The sequence below is a fragment of the Acomys minous genome (assembly GCF_964271855.1).
Source record: "Acomys minous genome assembly, chromosome: 20".
Classification (NCBI taxonomy): domain Eukaryota; kingdom Metazoa; phylum Chordata; class Mammalia; order Rodentia; family Muridae; genus Acomys; species Acomys minous.
The window spans coordinates 8,658,034-8,682,270 of record NC_140502.1 but is presented as its reverse complement, the minus strand read 5'-3'; the positions used below and the strand labels follow the sequence as shown (position 1 = coordinate 8,682,270).

Below are 24,237 nucleotides of genomic sequence, written 5' to 3'. Positions count from 1 at the left end.
ATTTCCACTTAATATAACGATGGCTATAGGTTGTTGTGCACAGTCTTGATTCTTTTGAGATATGTGAATCTACTTCTTAAGCCTTCACAATTTTATTACGCATGCACCTAGAAATTTACCAAAGACATTTTTCCATCAGTCTTGGTGGTTATGTGGTTTCTGTCCTTATGTCCTTCACATGGTGTATGGCATGTGGAACCAAAGCTGCCTTCTGAGATGAGGGCGATTTGATTATAATGTATGATCTCAATGTATGCCTAATTTTGCTTGGCATATATTTTATTAATAACGTATTCATTTGTACTTGTTAAAGGAAAAAGATGTGTTTGATCGATAAGAGTGAGTTACGAGCTTCCCACCTTGTTCTCACCAGAAATCTCACCATGCCATGCTTCTGAGAACTTGTGTGTCTGTGTTTCCTCTCACTTGTACACTCACATCATAATGGTATTCACTGCCTCTTGATCTGAGAAGCCATCCCTTTCTATAGTCATCAACTTCTGGAATTGCTCAGTGGCACCTGTGTCAGCTCCAGACTTCTGCTTAGATTGGATGGACTGCAACTGTTTGCTCCACATGTTTTTGGGAAAAAAGTAGTATGTCTACTAAAGGTTTTCCTTCTCCCCTGGTACTGCACAGAGATCTCAAAGCGAAGTCAACCTTAAGGATACTAGTCTAGAGAATTTAGCCAGGGAACACAGGGTGCTGTTTTTCTAAATATTTGGATGAGTTAGGCAGTCATAATTGATGTCAGAAAGATACATGGACACCTGTCTCTCAAGTTCCTAGGTTGATACTTTCTGCATCACTAGTGAAAAATTCCTGAATATCTCTGCTGATACAAGGACACAGAGCTAAGCAGTTCATTCTTTCCCTAAACCTACCCTCTCCAACACTCTTATGCAGGTTTCCCTCCCTCTCACACTCTGCCATGGGAGAACTCAGCTCCACACATTCACATTCTAACCATCCTTCTCCTCTGACGAGGTTTCTGAGCAACACACTCAGATCAGGAATAAATGATTAAAGGTTTGTAATCTCTCTATTAACACTAGAACCTGGAGTGGGTCTCTGAGCATTGACCACATCTCAAGACTTTTTTTCATTAAATAGAACATCTGCATGCTCATCAGTAGGTCAGCATTAATGGACCACTGAGGAACACTCCTTGTACCTTTGGACTTCGTTTGAGTTTAAGGGTTCAATAAGACCCATGATTCGTTCTCATTCCTTTGTCAGAACAAATATTCCATGACTGTGTTTTGACCCACAATTAAGAGAAATTGTCATACTGAGGTGACTAAGTAGCTATAGAAGATAGAAAATATCAGTGTACTATTCAGATTGTGATGAAAACAGCATCAGCCAGGGCTGTATTGTGATGGTATTTTAAGGGTTCACCTGATGCTGAGGCTATAGATACATCAAAGGGTCTTAGATGTGCCCCTGAGCTTGACATCCTCAGGGGAGAGCCATGGTGCTCTGCCTCAAGCTTCAGCTTTGGATATTAATAGTTATCTGCCCCAATGCTATGGCACCCATCCCCAAGCTGCAGCAGCCTCAGATCAGGAAATAATTGATTAAGGGTTTGGAATCACTCTATTAACACTAGAATCTGCAGTGAGTCTCCGAGCATTGACCACATCTCAGGACATTTTTTTCATTAAACAGAAGATCTGCATGCTCATGTATAGGTCAGCATTAATTGGCCAAGGATGAACACACACTGTGTCTTTGGAATTGGTGTGAGTGTAAGGGTGCCATAGGACCTGTGATTTGTTCTCATTCCTCTGTCAGAATGAATCTTCCAACATTGTCCTTTGGCCCACACTTGAGAGTCATGGTCCCACTGAGGTTGCTAAGTAGCCACACAAGAAAGATAATATCAGTGTACCATTGAGTTCTTGAAGACTGCAGCATCATCCAGGGCTTTACAGTGATGGGTACTTTAAGGGTTCACCTGTTGCTTAGGCCATAGCTACATCAAAGGGTCTTAGGTGTGGCCTTGATACTCTGAGGTGAAAGCCATGGTGCTCTGCCTCAAGCCTCAGCTTAGGACATCAATAGTAATCTGCCCCAATGCTATGGCAACCATCCCCAAGCTGCAGCAGCCCATGTCCAAGCTTTAGTGGCCTGCTTCTTCTACCCCAAAGCTTCTTCTATCCACTGCGTCCCTCAGCCCTGTGACAATCTACCTTCTCCAAGCTGCAGGCAGCCCTCTGTCCTTCCCCCCAATACCCTAAAGCCAACTACAAAACCAGTCCCAAGATCTATGAACATCTGGCCACTAAAATTTCAAGTGGCTCACTGCCAGTCCTCCTCCTTTCCTTGGAGGAGTCAGCCACTCCTTCCTGCCCTAGGCTATGGAAACAGGAGACACAATGGTGGCTCCTGTTAGTGTCCCAGTGGGATCTGTTTATGGTGACTATTCCTGCCTCAGCAGAGTGGTATGAAAACCTGGACCTGTTTCCTGTCTCAAAATGCCTACTACTGGCAGTTGTCCATTATGTTGACAACCTCAGTAGAATCTTTATAAGTTTTGGAAACTTTGTAAACTTTTTTAACCACTCAAAGCAGAAAACTGGTCTGACCTTTGTCTGAGAAATCTCCAACAGGCCAGACACCACCCCCAGACCTTTTTAACTGACATCTTCAGCTCCTCATAAGACACAGCCTAGACCATGTTAATTTGCAGTAAAATTTCTGTAGGAAGAACCCAATGCCAAATCCCAGGGCTTCCCCAAGCACAGGATTGAAATTCTACCAATAAACACTCTGGAAATCTCTTCCCCCAGAAAGTTCGGCAGGATAAGGAACACTATATAAAGGCTATGTTTTCCCTACATTTTCACTTATCCCTGTTGACTTCTCCAGGGAGCAGAAGCAGACAGTCTTGGATCCGTACCTCCAATACATTTCTTTTAAGAGATTTACTGCCTGCTGTGACTCTCTGGTCAGAAGCAGAAGAGGAGAAAGTAGAAATGAAGAGGGAGTGGCGATCAGGCTCCTAGGCTCCTCAGCACCTCAGTTAAATGGCAGAAGTCTCCCTTAGACCTGCATCGGCTATATCAACGAGGCCTCCTCTCAGAGCTGTGAAATACCTGGACTCATCTTCCTCAGGATACTCTTAGGACACTGTTCCACCTCATGGCTGGGATACCTTCCCAGCACTTGGAGTTGTGGACACCCTGCACACCAAGTAGCAGAAGGCAGTCCAAACACACTAACAACCTAGGTTCCAAGAAAACCAAACAAAACTGTGAACCTTCTAGATCAGGACATCCAGGACCAAATAAAGTTTTGAAAGAAGCAGAAAAAACAAGGAAAATGATGATAGTGTTGGGTCCCAGAGATATCTGAGACTGTTACAGTAATTGTATCTATTCGGCGCAGGAAGCCTAATGCAAAGCTGCAAACGCCACACTGGGTATAATCTAAACTGTTACCAATCTAACAATAAAATAAAATAAACTACTCTAATCCTCAGAATCTACATATATCCCAAGCACTTGCCAATCCGACCTTCTTGATGGCTTTTCTCTACCTCCCTCCAGTAAATGTCCACTCTTAACTGTCAACTCCCCACTACTACCAATCTCCTGGAAGTCACACCTTCCACTACCTGTTCTTCTGCCAAGCTGATGGCTAAACAGAGCTTTATTGACAGTTGTTACATTCACTTAAGACATTCCTCTACATTGGACTATGGTTTCTTTCTACCAACTTTAAAACCTAAGTCTGACCTACAGGATTCACATTATAAAAGGAAACTTTGTTACTCAGGTTGTCAGCTGACCTCCACACAAGTGTTTTGACCCAAATGCATGACTGTATGTACACACGTACTCACTAAAAAAAATAGAGAGATAATTATCAAATGTAATTTGAAAGTTATAGTAAAAATTAAACATAAAAATACAAAAAAGAAAAGTCACCAACCATGCAGAAATATTGGTGCTCAATTGGACTTCATCACTTGAGATATAAGGAAAATATTTTGGTTTGTTCTTTGTAGGTTTTGAAACAGTGTTTCTGTGTATAGCCTTGGCAATCCTGGACTCCCTTTTTAGAACAGGCTAGCTCCAACTCACAAATATCCGCTGGCCTCTGCTTTCCAAGTGCTGGGATTAAAGGCATGTGCCACCACACACAACAGGCATGAGGAAAAGAATTTTAATATTTGGTCTATGCAGATATATACAGCAAGACTTCCTCAGAAATAGATAAAAATATTGGAAAGAAAATATATTTCACAAAAAAATGAGAAAATGAACTGTACAAGACTTAATGGACAATATGGCTGCTGTGGCAGGAGAACATATCCAAAGACCTTCTAGGTCTGTGTGATCCAGCTGGAATACTAACACACCTCTAATCTTTGAGACAGAGGAAAGGAGAACTGAGCTCAAGATCAGCCTGTTATAGAGCAAGTTGCAAAAAAGAAAATCTTACTTCCAGGAGTGGCAATACAAGCCGTTGCCCAAACAAGGACAGTAAAGATAGTTTGAAAATGATGTCTGATTGAAGGGCAAAAAAAGTGGAAAATTAGAGAAACATTTGACAGAATAGACGTCATCCAACTCTCTGGAGAAACGTGGAAATGGAAGCTCCATAAGGGATAATGTGGCGGGGGGAGGGGGGAATGGGGTAAGAGAGGGAGAGAGAGAGACAGGGTAGGAGAGGAGAAGGGAAAGGTGGAAGAAAGGAGGGAAAGGGAGGAGGAAGGAGGGAGAGAGAGAGAAAGAGGAATAAAGGAAGCCAGGGAAGGAGGACGAAGGTACAGAGAAAAAAAGAGAGAGTGACAAAGAGAGGAGGAAGACTTCCCAGGACATATTTACAGAGAGAGGATAAATGAGAGAACTGAACAAGCCAGAGAATGAGAAGGATACAGAAGATTAGAAGAAATTGTTGGACAGCAAGCCTTCATGGCACATTCCTTTAATCTCAGTACTTTGGAGGCAGAGGCAAGTAAACCACTATGAGTTGTAGCCTAAGCTGGTCTACAGAGTGCATTCTAAGACAGCCAGGGCTGCACAGAGGAACTCTACCTTGAAAAGAAATAAAACAAAAGACAAAAAATTCATACATCATCTGCCATATGGCTCTGAATATAATGAGGAGAGGTGAGGCAGACATTGATGGTGATGTAGAAATGGCAGCTCTGTAAGAACTGACTGCAGAGGATCCACTGTGTGATATAAACACAGCATTGGGGAAGTGAGGTCTGCATTTCCGCTTCCTGTGGGTGCTGAAATACAACCATCTCATGAGGTGTGCTTCGCTTCCAAGCACCACACCCTGTTTGCTGTCCCTCCTGACAGGCTCTTTAGCTCTGTTCACAAGCAGAGTTGTAGCATCTTGAATGCTATGCCATGGCCTTCATCCTCTCAGTCCTGCTCTGTCTGGGTGAGATGGGAAGACGGGGAGGATACAGTAGTCTAGGAATGACCCAGGCTCAGAGCCGAGCACTCTCCCATCAATCAACACCCACACATTAGGTGGCTACATAGAGGAGGGGAACTAGCCTCTCACAGCGAACTCTCTTGCAGGATTGACTCTGGACCTCAGGACAACAGTGCTGGCAGGTAAGTGTCCTCAACTATCATGACCTGCTCTTCTCTTCATATCCACGAGCCATGCATGGGCAGTGAGTATGGAAAGACCACATGTGTGCTGATGCTGCAGGTACTTAACAGTCACGGGGTTGAGAACTGAAATCTGAGCATGGATGCCCTGGGAATTAACTCCTCATTTTCTTGCAGGGTTTCTGCCGGTCCCTGTCCTCAGAGCACAACCAGACTCTGTGGTCTCCATGCAGACTAGGGTGACCTTCTTGTGTGAAGGACCTAGGGGAGTTAAAAAATTACTCTCTATATAAAAAGGGAAGTCCGGAACTATGGTGCACTGAAATTCCCCCTGAGCCTAAGAACAAGGGTGAATTCTCCATCACAAGAGTTGACCAGCACCATGCAGGGTATTATCGCTGTTACTATCACAGCGATGATGGTGTGTGGTCAGTGTACAGTGACCCTCTGGAGCTGGTGGTGACAGGTGAGAGGAAAACAATGCCCCATCCTCAGGCTTCACTGTTACAAATTCAGTCTGCTCTCAGCGGTGCGGCACCACCTTACAGCCCTGGAGGAAAGTAGGGCCTGACACATAACTGATTCCTCCTCCTCTCCTAGGAGCATACAGTAAACCCAGCCTGTCAGCACATCCCAGCTCTGTGGTACCCTCAGGAGGGAAGGTCACCCTCCAGTGTGCCTCAGGGCAAAAATATGACGGGTTCATTCTGACTACCGAAGGATCACAGAAGCTTTCCTCAAGGAAGGACTCACAGTACAGCGATTTCAAGGTGTCCCATGCCTCGTTCTCTGTTGGTCCAGTGATCTCCAACCAGAGATGGACATTCAGGTGCTACACCAGTGACCAGAACAGCCCACAGGTGTGGTCAGAACCTAGTGACCCCCTGGAGCTCCTGTTCTCAGGTAAAAAGTCCCAGAGTGTGTTGAAATGACACAGGTGCTCAGGGAGCATGATGGGTGGTGTGTGTGAAGAACCAGGCCCTTTAGCCCATTGACACAGAGCATGGAAAACAGTGGGAATGAGAAACATTGCAATGCAGAAAATGATAGCAAAACCAGGATGTCCAGGAGAGAAGTCTGTATGTGAAGTTCTGCTACTCTGGTTGAGCTTGCATGCCATGTTCCACAGTAAATTCTCTGTGGCACATTCAGACAGAACCACCTCCTTCTCTCCTTGCAGGGAACCTTCAGAAACCCATCCTCAAGGCTGAGCCAGGCTCTGTGATCACTTCAGGAAGTTCCACAACTATCAGGTGTCAGGGAATCCCAGACGCAGAAATATATGTTCTGCATAAAGAGGGAAGCCCAAATCACTGGGGAACACAGACCTCAGAGAAGCCTGGGAACAAGGCCAAGTTTATCATCCATAATGTGACAGAGGAACATGCAGGGCAATATCACTGTTATTGTTACAGTTCGGCTGGGTGGTCAGAACACAGTGACACCCTGGAACTGGTGGTGACAGGTGAGTACACAGAGACTCTGGGCCAGGCTCTGTTCTCAGGACTTTTCCCCTTCCACAGACTAGCCTTGGGGAATATTAGATCTTTGTGAACACATGTAACAGTCTGCCTCCTTCTCTCCTAGGAATTTACAACTACACTAAACCCAGCTTGTCAGCCCTGCCCAGCCCTGTGGTGACCTCAGGAGGATACATGACTCTCCAGTGTGTCTCACAGAAGCGATACGATAAGTTCATTCTCACCAAGGAAGATCAAAAGTTCTCTAGCTCTGTGGATGCACAGTATATACCCTCAACTGAACAGTTCCAAGCTGACTTCCCCATGGAGCACATGACTCTAAGCCACACAGGAACATTCAGATGTTATGGGTACTACAAGGATACCCCACAGTTGTGGTCAGTACCCAGTGAGCCCCTGGAAATACACATCACAGGTGAGTCAGCACATCACTCACCAGTAATTTTATAAGAACCTAAGTCCTTTGATGCAGGCCTGCCCCTCTGGGGAGTCTCTGATTGAAAAAGTCTAAATGGAGAGGCTGGTTTCTGAACCAGCATCCCACACTTGGGGAGAAGCAGTGACATGTCAGGGCAGGATGGGAGGGCACAGATGTTTGCTGAGAACCAACACCTCAGTCCTTAGCCTGTCACCTTCCCTCCAGGGCTGGCCAAGAAGCCATCTCTGCTGACTCCCCAAGGCCATATCCAGAACCCTGGAATGAGCCTCACCCTGCAGTGTTCCTTTGACGTCAACTATGACAGATTTGCTCTGTACAAGGAGGAGAAACCTGACTTCACCTAGTACTCCAGTCAGTGGACTCAGGCTGGCCTCTCCTTGGCCAATTTCCCATTGGCCATGGAGAGGAAGAGATATTTAGGCTCAGCATGAATGGTGGGGCATTTGGATGACATTGAGAGGAAGGAACTGACAGTCACAATCCCCATCCTGACTCTAAGGCCCTGAGAACAAACCTTCCGCCAAAATGGAGAGAACTCAGAAGGCTAAATAAATCCTTTTCTGGAATGTCTTCCCAAGATGTGCAGTAGCTTGTTATTGGCTTTATACAGCATCTTTGGGAGATTCTAACTTGAAATATCGCTTCCATTTATGGGCTTCTGTGTCACTGAACATAAAGGGGGAAACCTGGCCCACAGGTATAAGGATTTTTTTCCCATGCTGGCCATGGCTGTGGCCTCTCCAGACAGAGAAGCTTCTGCAGTGTGTCAGTCCCACAGTGTGGTGACATGTTTAAGGGAGGAACACAGGGTCATGGAAGGACATTCAAGCTCCATCCCTCTAACTCATGGAGCTCAAATCTGCTGGAGAGAACTGGGCTGAAAATCAGAGTCCCTCAGTTCAACTCACAGCACTGCCGCCTCCAGTCAGATAATCTGAGGCAGGTGACTGGCAGGGTAGAAAAAAATACAACTCCTTGTTTCATAACTGTGATCATCACATAAGGTAACTGTAAAGACCCAGCATGTGTCTGTCACAAAGTAGGTGCTCAGGGAAGCACCAGTAATACCCACTTATGATTTCACACTTGCCTCAGGACTGCAAAGTTACCTGAAGTCTCTAATAGGAGTCTCTGTGGCATTTATTCTGCTCCTCGTCATCCTCATCTTCCTCCTTCTCCAAAGAAGGCATCAGCGAAAATGCAGGAAGAACGGTGAGGAGAATGTGGGCAACTTGGGTCTAAGGAGTTGGTAGGTTCCCTTATGAACATCCAAACGGGGTTTCAGGATGTCAGCCCCAGGGAAACATCAAACTGGGGCAGGATAGCTTACAAATACTTGCAGATCTCAGAATGCACTTAATATCAGAACTCGTGCAATGGCAGGTGTTCTATAAACTGTACCATGTTCAGAGACATTTGCTCACTTGCTCTTGAGTTATAAGAGTTGTTTCCTTTCTTCCCTGCTCATGCCTGGGGGAGGGGCTTTCCACTCTCCTAAATAAGACTCCTCTCTTTGCAGCCCAGAAAGAGGCAGAATTGCAACTACCTGCAAGAGTTTCAGAGTCAGTAACCAGGGACAGATGCCCCCAGAGGAGATAAATCATGACTACAGATCTAGACATCTTCATGACTGAAACATTACACTGAAAACTGACATCTTTTTGTTTCTCTAGGTCCAGCCCAGCTGCTACAACCCAGGAAGAAAGCCATTGTAAGAGAAAAAGAATTTTGGGTAAGGGGTATCTGAGGTCTCAGAATTGCAGGGGTGCTGGAGAGGACATGTGGTATTCACTGTGTGGGTCTGAACTTCACACTATGGGTTAAGTCATAATCACAGCACTTCCTGGTTGTTTCTACCCCACCCCTCCTGGGGCAAGAAAGAAATGAATGTAGAGGTCTGAGACATCCTTTGGCCCTGGTCAGGGGACATGCTGGTTGTTCTGCTATGACAGATGCTTCAGTGGAGGACATTCGACTTAAGGGTGCTGGGGATATGGACAGTTGGTTGAGATTCCGGTCCCCACTGGCAGATTAGTGCAGGGGGCCTTCTTTGTTCTCCCTCCCTCAACCCTCACCATTTCCACAGCTGACCTCTGTCTCCCTTCTGCAAGCACCCAGCCTCATGTGTTTTATGGCCTCTCTTTCTCCTTATTGTCTTTGGATTACAAGTTTCCTCCATCCTATGCCCCTTTTGGCATGTAGGCATCAGTCTGGTTGTCTTATTAAGGGGAAATCCTGGGCAGATAAGCCCACAGAGATATCTGAGGGGCCAGCAATATAGGTATGGGACAGAGCAAAACCAAAGGAAACTCGGCAGAAATTGGGGGATGTTTTCATATTTTATTTTTTGTCTATGTGTGTTTTGTCTGTATGTGTGTCTCTGTGTCACATGCCTGCAATATCCTCCCAGAGGCGAGTAGTGTGTGTCCAATACCCAGGAACTACAGTTACAGTTGATTAGAGGCTGCCACTTGGGTTCTGGGAACCACATTCAAGTCCTTTGGAAGTGAAGCCACTGCTCTTATTCATGGAGCAATCTCTCCAGCACCCAGAATTGTTTTTAGAGGAAGATGGACTGTGCAGCTGAATCCGAGCCAGCAAGGGCTAGATAGAGTGTCAGGTTAAGCCTGGACTGTAGAATGGAAACCCAGAAAGATCCCACCAGGGAGCCAGTAATCTAAATGGGTCACTCTATCCATTCTGTGGGAAACTTGTCAGAAGAGATCACCAGGGGAGCAGGGAGACACTATCTGTACCTCACTATTTCCCTACAATAGAGACTACCTGAGGAAGACCTGCAGGAAGAGACATACACCCAGCTGAAAACCTCGAGGTTCAGGAAGGAAGGAACCCCCTTAACTTCTGCCATGTCAAGAAAATTCCCTAACACACAAGTTGGACAAGCAGAAGAGGACAGAGAGGTGCAAAGTCAGGTGGGTCCTGTGCTTCAGACACCTACATATTCTCCCAAGCCAAGCATACACCTTCATCTCACTCTCTCCACTCCAGGTTACCAAAATCAAGGAGCCCGAGGTCATGACCTATGCCCAGCTCTGCATCAGAACGCTCAGCACGGGGAGAACTGCACCTCCTCTACCCCAGGCAGGGGAAGGTCCAGAGGAGCCCAGTGTCTATGCTGATCTGGCCGTTGCTCAATCAAGAGGTTGTTCCTAAGGACTAGACACAATGACCTCCTGCATACCAAGATGAATAATAGGCCACCAAGGGATTCTGAGAACTTTGAGGAACCCGTATGAGCTTTAACTAAAATCAAACAGCTTGGAAATGATGCCAGAGTTTTCTCAATATTCAAGTTAAATGAGAAATTAATAGGAGGGAAGAGTTTTCCATTAAGTGCTAATTCTAGTTGCATTTCTCGACAAAGCAGTGAAGTAAGAAAATTTACAAGCATAGTTAAACATCCTGACAATCACTACTGATGAAATACTGAGGCAGGAAAATAGCCTTTGTTTTATGGCTATCTTGGGATCCCTAGTAAAATTCATGTCAGTCTGGGCCACATAGTGAGACGTGCTTCAAAAAAATACATTAGTCACCAAAGGAATCCATTAAGGCAGACACCTTAAATCATAGCACTTTGGAATGGTGGACAGGACGATCTAGAGGTCTGAGTCATTTTCAGCTACATAGATAGAAAGAAGAGGTTAGCCTGGAACACATTAGGCTGCTAAATAAATTAATAAATAGATCAGGTTTGCTGCCCCATGCCTTCAATTTCAGAATGAAGGATGTAGACACACGGCAGATCTATGTGAATCAGAGTGTACATGGTCTACAGAGTGAGTTCCAGGACAAACAAGAATATATAGAGAAGCATTGACTCAAAGAGTAAGTAAATAAAATTGGCTTGGCATTATGGCTCAGCATGTAAACACACTTGCCACCATGCTGGATAGCTTAAATTCAACTTACAGGTGTAGTTTAAAGGGAAATTTGAGTGTAACCATTTGTTCTCTGTCCTCCATCAGAGTCCTCTGTGTCATCCCTACACCCTGTAACTAAATAAAACAATCATAATAACTAACAAATAAGCACAAATGAAAGCTTGTTGTATTGATTTAAGCTGGTAAGTGCAACAGATCTGTCAACAAACTTGCTGTCCTCCAGCCTCAGCTCCTGTCATATACAATATATTCACTTTAATTTCTAAAAGATTTGAACTGTTTTATTTATGTCTATGTATATGTGTCTCTGTGACTATACATCATGTGTGCAGGTTACCATGGAGAAAAGAGTGGGCACTAGAGCTGGAATTATAGGTATTTGGGAGCTGCATGCTGTGGGGGTTAGGAACTGAAAGCAGGCCCTATACAGGAACAGTATGTGCTCTTACTGACAGAGCCATCTCCACAGCCTCCCTACACTTGTTTAAAAAGTATTCAGAGTAGGAAACTACGAACAATTTTATAATGACATATTAGGAGATAAACATGAAATTGGCAAGTCCCTTGATATCAGTAAGCTTTCTGTGTGGAGTACCACACATGGAACACATTGTCACAAGAAAAGTTCCCCTATGCAAATTCTTTCTCCAAGTGTCACTGTGATTTTTTCCAATTGTTTCTCTATTTTAAATAAAAAACATTATGAAACTAGAGCAAGAGGCCACAGTGCCCACCATACTTTATCAGATGAGAAAGTAATTATTAATAAAACACAAAAAGAACACTAAAGCCATGGGGAGAAAGCTCTAGCTCATCTACCTAGATGTAATCACTTATATTTTATTTTATGAATTCAAAAATAAGATTCAGTACCCAGATTAGGTGAACAAATTAAATAGTCCTATATCTCCTAATGAAATCAAGAAAATCATAAAAAGTCTCCCAACCAAAAAGAGCCCAGGGCAGAATGGAATCAGTACAGAATTCTACAAGACCTTCAAAGATGAGATAATATCCATTCTCTAAACTCTTCCACAAAATAGAAACCTAAGGGACATTGCCAAACTCATTCCATGAGTCCATGGTCACCTTTACACCTAAACCACAGAAAGACTCTACAAAGAAAGAGAATTTCAGGCCAATTTCTCTTATGAGCACTGACGCAAAAATATTCACTAAAATACTCACAAACCAAATGCAAGAAGACACCAAAAATATTATTCACCATTACGAAGTAGGCTTCATACCTGGCACACAGAGGTGGTTCAATATATAGAAATCCATCAACGTAATCCTTCATATATGTAAACTGAAGGGGGAAAACGACATGATCATCTCCTTAGATGCTGAAGGAGGAGTTAGGATGGAGAGATGATGAGGGAGAGGGACTTAATTTGGATGTAAAGAATTAAAACTGTAGAACAAACAGATAACTAATATTGCTAATTCTACTACATGGGAATAGCTCTGAGATACGAATGTCTAGGCATATACAAGGCTTCATGTTGATCACAGATTCTCTGTGACTTATAATTAGAGGTCATACTTAGTATGGCATGAAGGAAGATTTGCAGATGTCACCTATTTTCCACTGTGATCCTGTTCCCGAGAGAGGACAAGAGAGAGAGAGAGAGTAGGAGAGAGAGAGAGAGAGAGAGAGAGAGAGAGACAGAGACAGAGACAGAGACAGAGAGAGACAGAGAGAGAGAGAGAGACAGAGACAGAGACAGAGACAGAGACAGAGAGAGAGAGACAGAGAGAGAGAGACAGAGAGAGAGAGAGAAGAAGAAGAAGAAGAAGAAGAAGAAGAAGAAGAAGAAGAAGGAGGAGGAGGAGGAGGAGGAGGAGGAGGAGGAGGAGGAGGAGGAGGAGGAGTAGAAGGAGTTTTCTCAAATTTTTTTCTTTGATCAACACTGATTTATTGAATACACCCATGTTTATTCATGTGTGTCATCTCTTTTTCATGCAAGGATGATATACCCACCTATTTTCAGTTCAGAATTTTGTGTCTTTCTTTGCATAGTAAGAAACTGAACATCCAGATTCATAAATAACTAAGTAGTGCTCTATTCTTTCCAAACACCACATTCAGCCCTGGCTGAACAGCCAGAGATAGTGTTTTTGAAACAAGTTTGCAAGAAGAGAGGGGAGAGTGGAAATGCTTGTCACACTTCTAATTTTAGATGAAAGGCACTCAAGTTGTTTCCACTTAATATAACGATGGCTATAGGTTGTTGTGTACAGTCTTCATTATTTTAAGATATGCACAACTACTCCTTAAGTCTTCACAATTTTCTTTTGAATGCCCATAGAACTTTACCAAAGGCATTTTTGCATCAATCTTGGTGGTTATGTGGTTTCTGTCCTTATGTCCTTTACATGGTATGTGGAATGTGGAACCACGGCTGCCTGATTGTAATATAAAATCTTAATGTGTTCCTAAATTTGCTTGGCATATATTTCATTAATAACATATTCATTTGTACTTGTTAAAGAAAAAAGATATGTTTGATAGATAAGACTCAGTTATGAGCTTCACACCTTGTTCTCACCTGAAATCTTGCCATGGACTGCTTCTGAGAACTTGTTCCTGTGTCTCCTCTCACTTGTACACTCCCATGACAATGCTATTCACTGCCTCTTGATCTGAGAAGCCATCCCTTTCTATAGCCATCACCTTCTAGAATTGCTCAGTGGCACCAATGTCAGCTCCAGGCTTCTGGCTAAATTGGATGGACTCCTCATCTGTAACAGGTTGCTCAATATCTCTTTGGGAGAAAAGTAGTATGTACACCAAAGGTTTTCCCTCTCCCCTGGAATTGCTCAGAGATCCCAAGGAGAAGTCAACCTTAGGGATCCCAGTCTACAGAATTTACCCAGGAAAAAGAGGGTGCTGTTTTTTAAATATTTGGATGAGTTAAGCAGTCATAATTGATATCAGAAAGATACATGGACACCTGTCTCTCAAATACCTAGGTTGATATTTCTGCATCACTAGTGATAAATTCCTGAATGGCTCTGTTAGCATAATATGACAGAGTTAGGAAATTCATCCTTTCCCTAAACCTACCATCTCCAACACTCTTATGCTGGTTTCCCTCCCTCTCACACTCTGCCATGGGAGAACTCAGCTCCACACATTCACATTCTAACCATCCTTCTACTCTGAAGAGGCTTCTGAGCAACACCCTCAGATCAGGAAATAATTGATTAAGGGTTTGGACTCACTCTATTAACACTGGAATCTGCAGTAGGCCTCTGAGCATTGACCACATCTCAGGACTTTTTTTCATTAAACACTACAAATGCATGCTCATGTATAGGTCAGCAATAATGGACCAAGGATGAACACACATTGTGTCTTTGGAATTGGTGTGAGTGTAGGATGCAAAAGGACCCGTGATTTGTTCTCATTCTTTTGTCATAATGAATCTTCCAACATTGTCCTTTGGCCCACACTTGAGAATCATGGTCCCACTGAGGTTGCTAAGTAGCTGTACAAGCAAGATAATATCAGTGTACCATTGAGTTCTTGAAGACTGCAGGATCATCCAGAGCTGTACAGTGATGGGTACTTTAAGGGTTCACCTGTTGCTTAGGCCATAGCTACATCAAAGAGTCTTAGGTGTGGCCCTAAGCTTGACACCCTTATGTGGAAGCCATGGTGCTCTGCCTCAAGCCTCAGCTTAGGACATCAATAATAATCTGCCCCAATGCTATGGCAACCATCCCCAAGCTGCAGCAGCCCATGTCCAAGCTACAGTGGCCTGCAGCTACCCCAAAGCTTCTGCTATCCACTGTGTCCCTCAGCCCTGTGACAATCTACCTTTCCCAAGCTGCAGGCAGCCCTCTGTCCTATCCCCCAATACCCTAAAGCCCACTACACCACCAGTCCCAAGATCTATGAACACCTGGCCACTAAAATTTCAAATGGCTCACTGCCAGCCCTCCTCCTTTCCTTGGAGGAGTCAGCCCCTCCTTCCCGCCCTGGTCTATGGAAACAGGAGACAAAATGGTGGCTTCTGTTAGCGTCCTGTGGGATCTGTCCATTGTGACTATTCCTGCCTCAGCAGAGTGGTATGAAAACTTGGACACCTTTCCTGTCTCAGAATGACTACTGCTGGGAGCTGTCCATTATGATGACAACCTCAATAGAATCTTTATAAGTTTTGGAAACTTTGTCAACTTTGTTAACCACTCAAAGCAGAAAACTGGTCTGACCTTTGTCTGAGAAATCTCCAACACGCCAGACACCACCCACAGACCTCTTTAACTGACATCTTCAGCTCCTCATTAGGACTCAGCCAAGACCATGATAATTTGCAGTAAAATTTCTGTAAGAAGAACCCAATGCCAAATCCCAGGGCTTCCCCAAGCACAGGATTGAAATTCCACCAATTCACACTTTGGAAATCCCTTCCCCCAGAAAGTTCTGCAGGCAAAGGAACACTATACAAAGGCTATTTTTTCCCTTATCCCTGTTGACTTCTCGTGGGAGCAGAGGCAGCAACTCTTGGATTCTTACGTCCAATAAATCTCTATTAAGAGATTTACTGCCAGCTGTGACTCTCTGGTCAGAAGAAGAAGAGAAAGAAGAAATGAAGAAAGAGTAGAGATCAAGGTCCTAGGTTCCTCAGCACCTCAGGTAATTGGCAGAAGTCTCCTTCAGAGCTGCATCATCTATGTTGAAGAGGCCTCCTCTCAGAGCTATGTAATACTTGGACTTGTGTTCTCTAGGATACTCTTGGGACACTGTTCCACCTCATGGCTGGGATACCTTCCCAGCACTTGGAGTTGTGGACACCCTTCCAACCAAGTACCAGAAGGCAGTACAACAGCACTAACAACCTAGGTCCCAAGAAAGCTAAATAAAACTGTGGACCTTTTGGATGAGGCCATCCAGAACCATATAATTTTTTGTAAGAAGCAGAAGGACCAAGGAAAATGATGGTAGTGCAGGGACACTGAGATGGCACAGAGTATTACAGTAATTTTATCTATTCGGCCCAGAAAACCTAGTTCAAAGCTGCAAGCAACACACTGTGTATAATCTAAACTGCTACCAATCTAACAATAAAATAAAATAAATTACTTTGATCCTCATGATCTACATATGGCCCAAGCACTTGCCAATCTCGCCTTCTTGGGTGGCTTCTCTCTCCCTCCCTTCATCAACTGTTCACTCTTAACTGTGAACTCCCCACTACTACCATGCTCCAGGAAGTCCCACCTTCCACTACCTGTCCTTCTCCCAAGCTGATTGGCTAAACAGTGCTTTATTTACAGTTGTTCCATCCATTCACGACAATTCTCCCCGTTCGAGTATAATTTCCTGGGTGTGACCAACAGGATTCACATTATACAAGGAATATTTGTTACTCAGTTTATATCTGACTTCCAGACAGGTGCTTTGACACAAATACATGAATTTATGTACACAAACACTCACTTCAAATTACATAGATAATTAACGAATGTAATTTGAAAGTTTTAATCAAAATCAAACAAATAAAGAATGCAGAAAAGAAAAAACACAAAACGTACAGAATAGTACTGCTCAATGGGACTTCATCACTTGAGAGTATAAGGAAACTATTTTTCTTTTATTCTGTTCTGTTTTTGAGGCAGGGTTTCTCTGTGTAGCCTTGGCTATCCTGGACTCCCTTTGTAGAACAGGTGGGCCTCCAACTCACAAACATCCGCTGGCCTCTGCTTCCCAAGTGCTGGGATTAAATGTATGTGCCACCACACCAAACAGACAAGAGGAAAACATTTTTTACTACTTGTTCTATGCAGATATATACAAAAAGACCCTCCTCAGAAATATTTAAAAATACTGGAAAGAAAAAAATATTTCACAAAAAATGTGAAAATGAACTGTACAAGAAACTTAATGGAGAATTTGGCTGCTTTGGCAAGATATCATATCCAAAGACCTTTTAGATCTGTGTGATCCAGCTGGAATGCTAACACACCTTTAATTTTTGAGACAGAGGAAAGGAGAACTGAGCTCAAGGCCAGCCTGTTATACAGCAAGTTTCAAAAAAGAAAATCTTAGTTCCAGGAGTGGCAGTACAAGCCTTTCTCCAAACAATGACAGTAAAAATAGTTTGAAAATGATGTCTAGTTGAGCAGCACAAGAGTGACAAGTAAGAGAAACATTTGACAGAATAGAACTCACCCAACTCTCTTGAGAGAAGAGGAAAGGGAAGCTACTTAATGGATGAGAGAGACAGGGAGGAAATGGGGGAGGGATGGAGAGAGATAGACAGGGAAGGGGAGGGGAGGGGAAGGAGAAAAGGGGAGGGGAAAGGAGAGGGGGATGAGGGAGAAAAAGAGAAAAAGGAAGGAACGAAACCAGAGAGGGAGGGAGAGTGAGAGAGGAAGTGACCAAGGGAGCAGGCAGATTTCCCAGGATATATTTACAGAGAGGGGGTAAATGAGAGAAGCGAACAAGCCAGAGCATGAGAAGGATCCAGAAGATTAGAGGAAATTGGTGGACAGCAAGGCTTGGTAGAACATGCCTTTAATCCCAGCACTTCGGAGCCAGAGGCAGGTGGATCACTGTGAGATGGAGACCTGTCTGGTCTACAGAGTGTGTTCCAAGACAGCCAGGGCTGCACAGAAAAACTTGGTCTCGAAAAGCAAGAAAACAAGATGAAAACATTCATACATGTCAGCTACAATATGGCCCTGAGTGTAATGAGGAGAGGTGAGGCAGACATTGATGGTGATGTAGAAATGTCATCTCTGTATGAACTGATTGCAGAGGATCCACTGCCTGATATAAACACAGCATTGGGGAAGTGAGGTCTGCATTTCCGCTTCCTGTGGGTGCTGAAGTACAACCATCTCATGAGGAGTGCTCTGCTTCCAAGCACCACACCCTGTTTGCTGTCCCTCCTGACAGGTTCTGTACCTCTGTCCTCAAGCAGAATTGGAGCCTCTTGAATGCTATACCATGGTCTTCATCCTCACAGTCCTGCTTTGTCTGGGTGAGATGGGAAGATGGGGAGGATACTGTGGTCTAGGAATGACCCCAGCTCAGAGCCGAGCACTCACCCATCAGGCAACACCCAGACATTAGGAAGCTCCACAGAGGAGAGGAACAAGCCTCTGACAGGGAACTCTCTTGCAGGACTGACTCTGGACCTCAGGACCGCAGTCCTGACAGGTGAGTGTCTACAACTGTCCTGATCTCCTCTTCTCCTAATATCCAGGAGCCATGCAAGGGCAGTGAGTGTGGAAAAGACCACATGTGTGCTGCTGCTGCAGGTGGCTGGAGGATCATGGGGTTGAGAACTGCAAGCTGAGGATGGATGCCCTGGGAACTAAATGCTCATTTTCCTGCAGGGTTCCTCCCTATCCCTGTCCTCAGAGTACAACCAGACTCTATGGTCTCCACGCAGACTAGGGTAACCTTCTTCTCTGAAGGAACGACGGAAGCCAAAAAGTACTGTATCTATAAATATGGAAGCCGAGAACCACGGTGCACTGAAATGCCCCCTGTACCTGGGAACAAGGCTGAATTCTCCATTGCAAGAGTTGACCAGCACCATGCAGGGCATTACCGCTGCTACTATCAGACTGATGATGGTGTGTGGTCAGTGAACAGTGACCTCCTGGAGCTGGTGGTGACAGGTGAGAGGAAAAACAATGCTCCATCCTCAGACTTCACTGTTATGAATTCAGTCTGCTCTCAGCAGTGCAGCATCACCTCACAGCCCTGGGGTAAAATAAGGCCTCACACATAACAGATACCTCCTTCTCTCCTAGGAGCATACAGTAAACCCATCCTGTCAGCCGAGCCCAGCCCTGTGGTGACCTCAGGAGGCAACGTCACCCTCCAGTGTGCCTCAGGGCAAATATATGACAGGTTCATTTTGATTAAGGAAGGACCACAGAAGCTCTCCTCAAGGCAGGATTCACAGTACAGCCACTTCAAGAAGTCCCAGGCCTCATTCTCTGTGGGTCCAGTGACCTCCAACCAGAGGTGGACATTCAGGTGCTACAGCAGTGACCGGAACAGCCCACAGATGTGGTCAGAGCCCAGTGACCCCCTCGAGCTCCTGTTCTCAGGTAAAAGACGCAGAAAGATGTTGAAATGACACAGGTGCTTAAGAGCCCTGATGTGTGGAGTGTTTGACAAAGCATGGTCAATTAGCCCACTGACACGGAGCATGAAAAACAGTGGGACCCAAGAAACATTGCAATGCAGAAGGTGATAGCAAAGCCAGGATGAGCTGAAGAAAGATAAGTCTTTATGTGGAATTCTACTACTCTGGTTGAGCTTACATGCAGTGTTCCACAGTGACCATTTTGTGCAACATTAAAAGAGAACCACCTCCTTCTCTCTTTGCAGGGAACCTCCAGAAACCCATCATTAAGGCTGAGCCAAGCTCTGTCATTGCTTGCAGAAGTTCTATAACAATCTGGTGTCAGGGAACTCCAGACGCAGAAATATATGTGATACATAAAGAGGGGAGCACAAAACCCTGGGGAACACAGACCCCAGAGGAGCCAGGGAACAAGGCCAAGTTCTCCATCCATGATGTGACAGCAGCACATGCAGGGCAATATCGCTGTTACTCTTACAGCACAGCTGGTTGGTCAGAGCGCAGTGACACCCTGGAACTGGTGGTGACAGGTGAATGACAGTCAGAGACTCTGGCCCAGGCTCTGCTCTCAGGAGTATTCGCCTCCCATTGACTAGCCCTGGGGAACATTGTGTCTGTGTGAGCCCATGTAACAGTCAGTCTCTCTCTATCCTAGGAATTTACAACTATGCTAAACCCAGCTTGTCAGCCCTGCCCAGCCCTGTGGTGACCTCAGGAAACATGACCCTCCTCTGTGTCTCACACAACCAATACGATAAGTTCATTCTCACCAAGGAAGATCAAAATCTCTCTAGCTCTGTGGATTCGCAATATATACCCTCTACTGAACAGTACCAAGCCACTTTCTTTATGGAACTCATGGCTCCAAGCTACACAGGAACATTCAGATGCTATGGGTACTACAATAATACTCCACAGTTGTGGTCAGTACCCAGTGAGCCCCTGGAAATACACATCTCAGGTAAGTGAGCCTGTCATTCGCCAATCGTTTTATGAGACCCTAACCTCTTTTACACAGCCTGTGCCACTGGGGAGTCTCAAGTAGAGAAAGACTGAATGGAGAGGCTGGTTTCTGAACCAGTGCTCCACATTGGTTTAGAAGCAGTTACATGTGCAGGGCAGGATGGGAGGGTACAATTTTTCATAAAAAACAACTCTGTAGTCCCTAGGTTGTCATCTTCCCTCTAGGGCTGGCCAAGAAGCCATCTCTGCTGACTCATCAAGGCCATATCCAGAACCCTGGAATGAGCCTCACCCTACTGTATTCCTCTGACATCAACTATGGCAAATTTGCTCTGTACAAAGGGAGGAAAGCTGACTTCACCCAGTACTCCAGTCAGTGGACTCAGGCTGGCCTCTCCTTAGCCAGCTTACCACTGGCCATCCAGAGGAAAAGAGATTTAGGCTCAGCATGAACAGTGGGGCAATTGGATGATATTGAGAGATAGGAACTGACAGTCACAATCCTCATCCTGCCTCTAAGGCCCTGAGAACAAACCTTCCGCCAACATGGAGAGAACCCAGAAGGATAAATAAATCTTTTGCTGCAATGTCTTTCCAAGATGTGCAGTAGCTTGTTATTGGCTTTATACAGCAGCTTCAGGAGATTCTAACTTGAAAAAACCTTTCAATTTATGGGCTGCTGTATCAATAAATAAAAAAGGGAAACCTGGCCCACATGTCTAAGTTTTTTCCCCATGCTGGCCATGGGTATGGCCAATCCTGACACAGGAGGACTCTGCAGTGGGTCAGTCCCACAGTGTGTTGGCATGCTTAAGGGTGGGACACATGGATATGGCAGGACATTCAGGCTCCATCCCTCTAAATCATGGAGCTCAGTTCCAGGCAAGAGAACCAGGCTGAAATACACAGTCCTTTAGTTCAACTCCCAGCTCTGCCACCTCCAGTCAGGTGAGCTGAGGCAGGTGTATTTCTGGGTAGGAAAAAAGACAACTCCTTGTTTCATAACTGTGATCATGAGAGAAGGTGACTGTAAAAACCCAGCATGTGCCTGTCACACAGCAGGTGCTCAGGGAAGCAGCAGTGGTCTTCGAAGTCACCTGACGTCTCTAATAGGAGTCTCAGTGGCATTTTTCCTGCTCCTCATCATCCTCCTCTTTCTCCTTCTCCGAAGAAAGCATCAGCGAAAATTCAGGAAGAACGGTGAGGAGAGTGTGGGCAACTTGGGTCTCAGGAGGTGGTAGGTTCCCCTATGAACATCCAAACAAGCTTTCAGGACGTCATCCCCAGGGAAACCTCAAGCTGGGGCAGGGTAGCTTACAAATACTTGCAGATCTCAGAAATCACTTAATATCAGCACCTGTGCAATGTCAGCTGTTCTATAAACTGTACCATGTTCAGAGATATTTGTTCACTTGCCCTTGAGTTGCAAAAATAGCTTCCTTTCTTCCCTGCTCATGTCTGGTGGAGGGGCTTGCCACTCTCCTAAATAAGACTCCTCTCTTTGCATCCCTGAAAGAGGCAGAATTGCAACTCCGCACAAGACTTGCAGAGCCAGTCACCAGGGACAGATGCCCACAGAAGGGATAAATCATGACTAAAGATCTAGACATATGCCTGTCTAATGCATGACACTGAGAACTGATATCTCCTTGTTTCTCCAGGTCCAGCCCAGCTGCCGCTACCCAGGAAGAAAACCATTGTGAGAGGAGAATCCTGGGTTGGGGGGTGTCTGAGGTTTCAGAATTGCAGGGGTAGTGGAGAGGACATGTGGTGTTCAGTGTGTGGGTTTGAACTTCACACGATGGGTGCAGTCATAATCACAGCACTCCCTGGTTCTCTGTACCCACCAGGGGAAAGAAAGGAATGAACATAGAGGTCTGAGACATCCTTTGACCATGATCAGGAGACATGCTGGTTGTTCAGCTATTACAGATGCTTCAGTGGATGACATTCGACATATAGATGTTGTGGATATGGACAGTTTGTTGAGATCCTGGTCCCCATTGGCCGTGATAAAATTTATGGTGTAGATTACTGCAGGGGGCCTTTTTTGTTCTCCTTCCCGCAGCAATCAGCAATATCCAACGTTGTCCTCTCCCTCCCTTCTATAAGAACCTGCACCATGTGTTTTATGGCCTCTGTTTCTCCTTGTTTTCTTCAGATTACAAGTTTCCTCCATCCTGTGCATTTTTTGGTATTTAGGCATCTGAATGATTGTCTTATTATGGGGAAACCTTGGGTAGAGAAGGCTACAGAGACATCTAAGAGGCCAGAAAATATGGGTATGGGACAAAGCAAAACCAAAGGAACCAGGCCGGAATTTGGGGGGTCATTTCATAGTTTATTTTTTCTGTATGTGTGTTTTGCCTGTATGTATGTCTCTGCATCACATGCCTGCAATATCCTTGCAGAGGTGAGTAGTGTTTTCCAATACCAAGCAACTACAGTTACAGTTGATTAGAGGCTGCCATATGGCTTCTGAAAACCACACTCAGGTCCTATGAAAATGTAGCCACTGCTTTTGTTCATGGAGCAATCTCTATCCCCCAGAAATGTGTTTTGAGGAAGATGGACTGTGTGGTTGAATCAAAGACACCAAAGGCTAGATAGAGTGTCAGGTTAAGCCTGGACTGTAGAAAGGAAGCTCAGCAAGATCTCACCAAGGAGACAGTAATCTAAATGGTTCAGTCTAGCCATTCTGTAAGAAACTTGTCATTGGAGATCACCTGGGGAACAGGGAGACATTATCTGTACCTCACTACTTCCCTCCAACAGAGACTACCTGAGCAAGACCTGCAGGAAGAGACATATGCCCAAGTGAAAACCTCCAGGATCAGGAAGGAAAGAACACCCTTAAATTCTGCCATGTTAAGTGAATGTCCGAACAGAAAAGGTGGACAAGCAGAAGAGGACAGAGAGGTGCAAAGTCAGGTGGGTCCTGTCCTTCAGAGACCTACATATTCTCCCTAGCCAAGCATACAAAATCCTCTCACTCTCTCCCACTGCAGGATGCCAAATCCAGGGAGCCCGAGGTCATGACCTATGCCCAGCTCTGCATCAGAACGCTCAGCACAGGGAAAGCTGCACCTCCTCCATCCCAGGCAGAGGAAGCCCCAGAGGAGCCCAGTGTGTATGCTGATCTGGCCGCTGCTCATCCAGAGGCTGTTCCCAAGGACAAGACCCAATGACCTTCTGCATGCCAAGATGGATAACAGGCCACCAAGGGATTCTAGAACTTTGTGGAACCCGTATGAGCTTTAACTAAAATCACACAGCTTAGAAATGATGCCAGACACTTCTCTATATTCAAGTAAATTGAGAAATTAATAGAAGGGAAGAGTTTTCCATTAAGTGCTACTTCTAATGACATTTCTCGACAAAGCAATGAAGTAAGAAAATGTAAAAACATAGTTAAACATCCTTACAATTCCAACTGATGAAAGACTGAGGCAGGAAAATTGCCTTTGTTTTATGGAATACCTAGTAAAATTCATGACAGTCTGGGCTACATAGTGAGACATGTTTCAAAAAAAACATTAGCCTCCAATGGAATCAGTTAAAGTAGACTCCTTAAATCATAGCACTTTGGAGTGGAGACTAGGAGGATCTAGAGGTCTGAGTCATTTTCAGCTACATAGATTAGAAGGAAGAGGCTAGCCTGGAACACATCAGGCTGTTAAAAAAAATTAATAAATAGATCAGGTTTGGTGCCTCATGCCTTCAATTTCAGAAAGAAGGATGTAGAGA

General features: G+C 44.8%; 3 protein-coding genes across 3 annotated transcripts in view; all 3 read left to right on the top strand.

The window, feature by feature from the left end:
• Window positions 1–5,604: 5,604 nt before the first annotated feature.
• Window positions 5,605–10,679, top strand: LOC311590889 (leukocyte immunoglobulin-like receptor subfamily B member 3-like; the record flags this gene model as incomplete). The annotated part of the gene is made up of 10 exons (XM_084770188.1): window positions 5,605–5,685; window positions 5,883–6,051; window positions 6,186–6,488; window positions 6,766–7,050; window positions 7,173–7,481; window positions 7,710–7,848; window positions 8,611–8,717; window positions 9,179–9,216; window positions 10,283–10,438; window positions 10,515–10,679. 10 exons carry the CDS (start codon window positions 5,605–5,607, stop codon window positions 10,677–10,679), a joined length of 1,752 nt encoding a protein of 583 aa, XP_084626314.1.
• A 7,657-nt stretch (window positions 10,680–18,336) lies between these two features.
• LOC311591400 (paired immunoglobulin-like receptor B) overlaps window positions 18,337–24,237 on the top strand; it is a 72,270-nt gene continuing 66,369 nt past the window's right edge. Inside the window, exon 1 of the mRNA XM_084770948.1 lies at window positions 18,337–18,405. Within this exon, the coding sequence (XP_084627074.1) occupies window positions 18,372–18,405 (34 nt within the window). The 5' untranslated portion in view covers window positions 18,337–18,371. The remainder of the gene's footprint in view (window positions 18,406–24,237) is intronic.
• On the top strand, window positions 18,419–20,942 carry LOC311590781 (paired immunoglobulin-like receptor B; the record flags this gene model as incomplete). Its single annotated transcript, XM_084770042.1, has 6 exons — window positions 18,419–18,584; window positions 18,845–19,051; window positions 19,187–19,489; window positions 19,773–20,057; window positions 20,183–20,488; window positions 20,716–20,942. The coding sequence occupies 6 exons, from the start codon at window positions 18,419–18,421 to the stop codon at window positions 20,940–20,942; spliced, it is 1,494 nt and encodes a 497-aa protein (XP_084626168.1).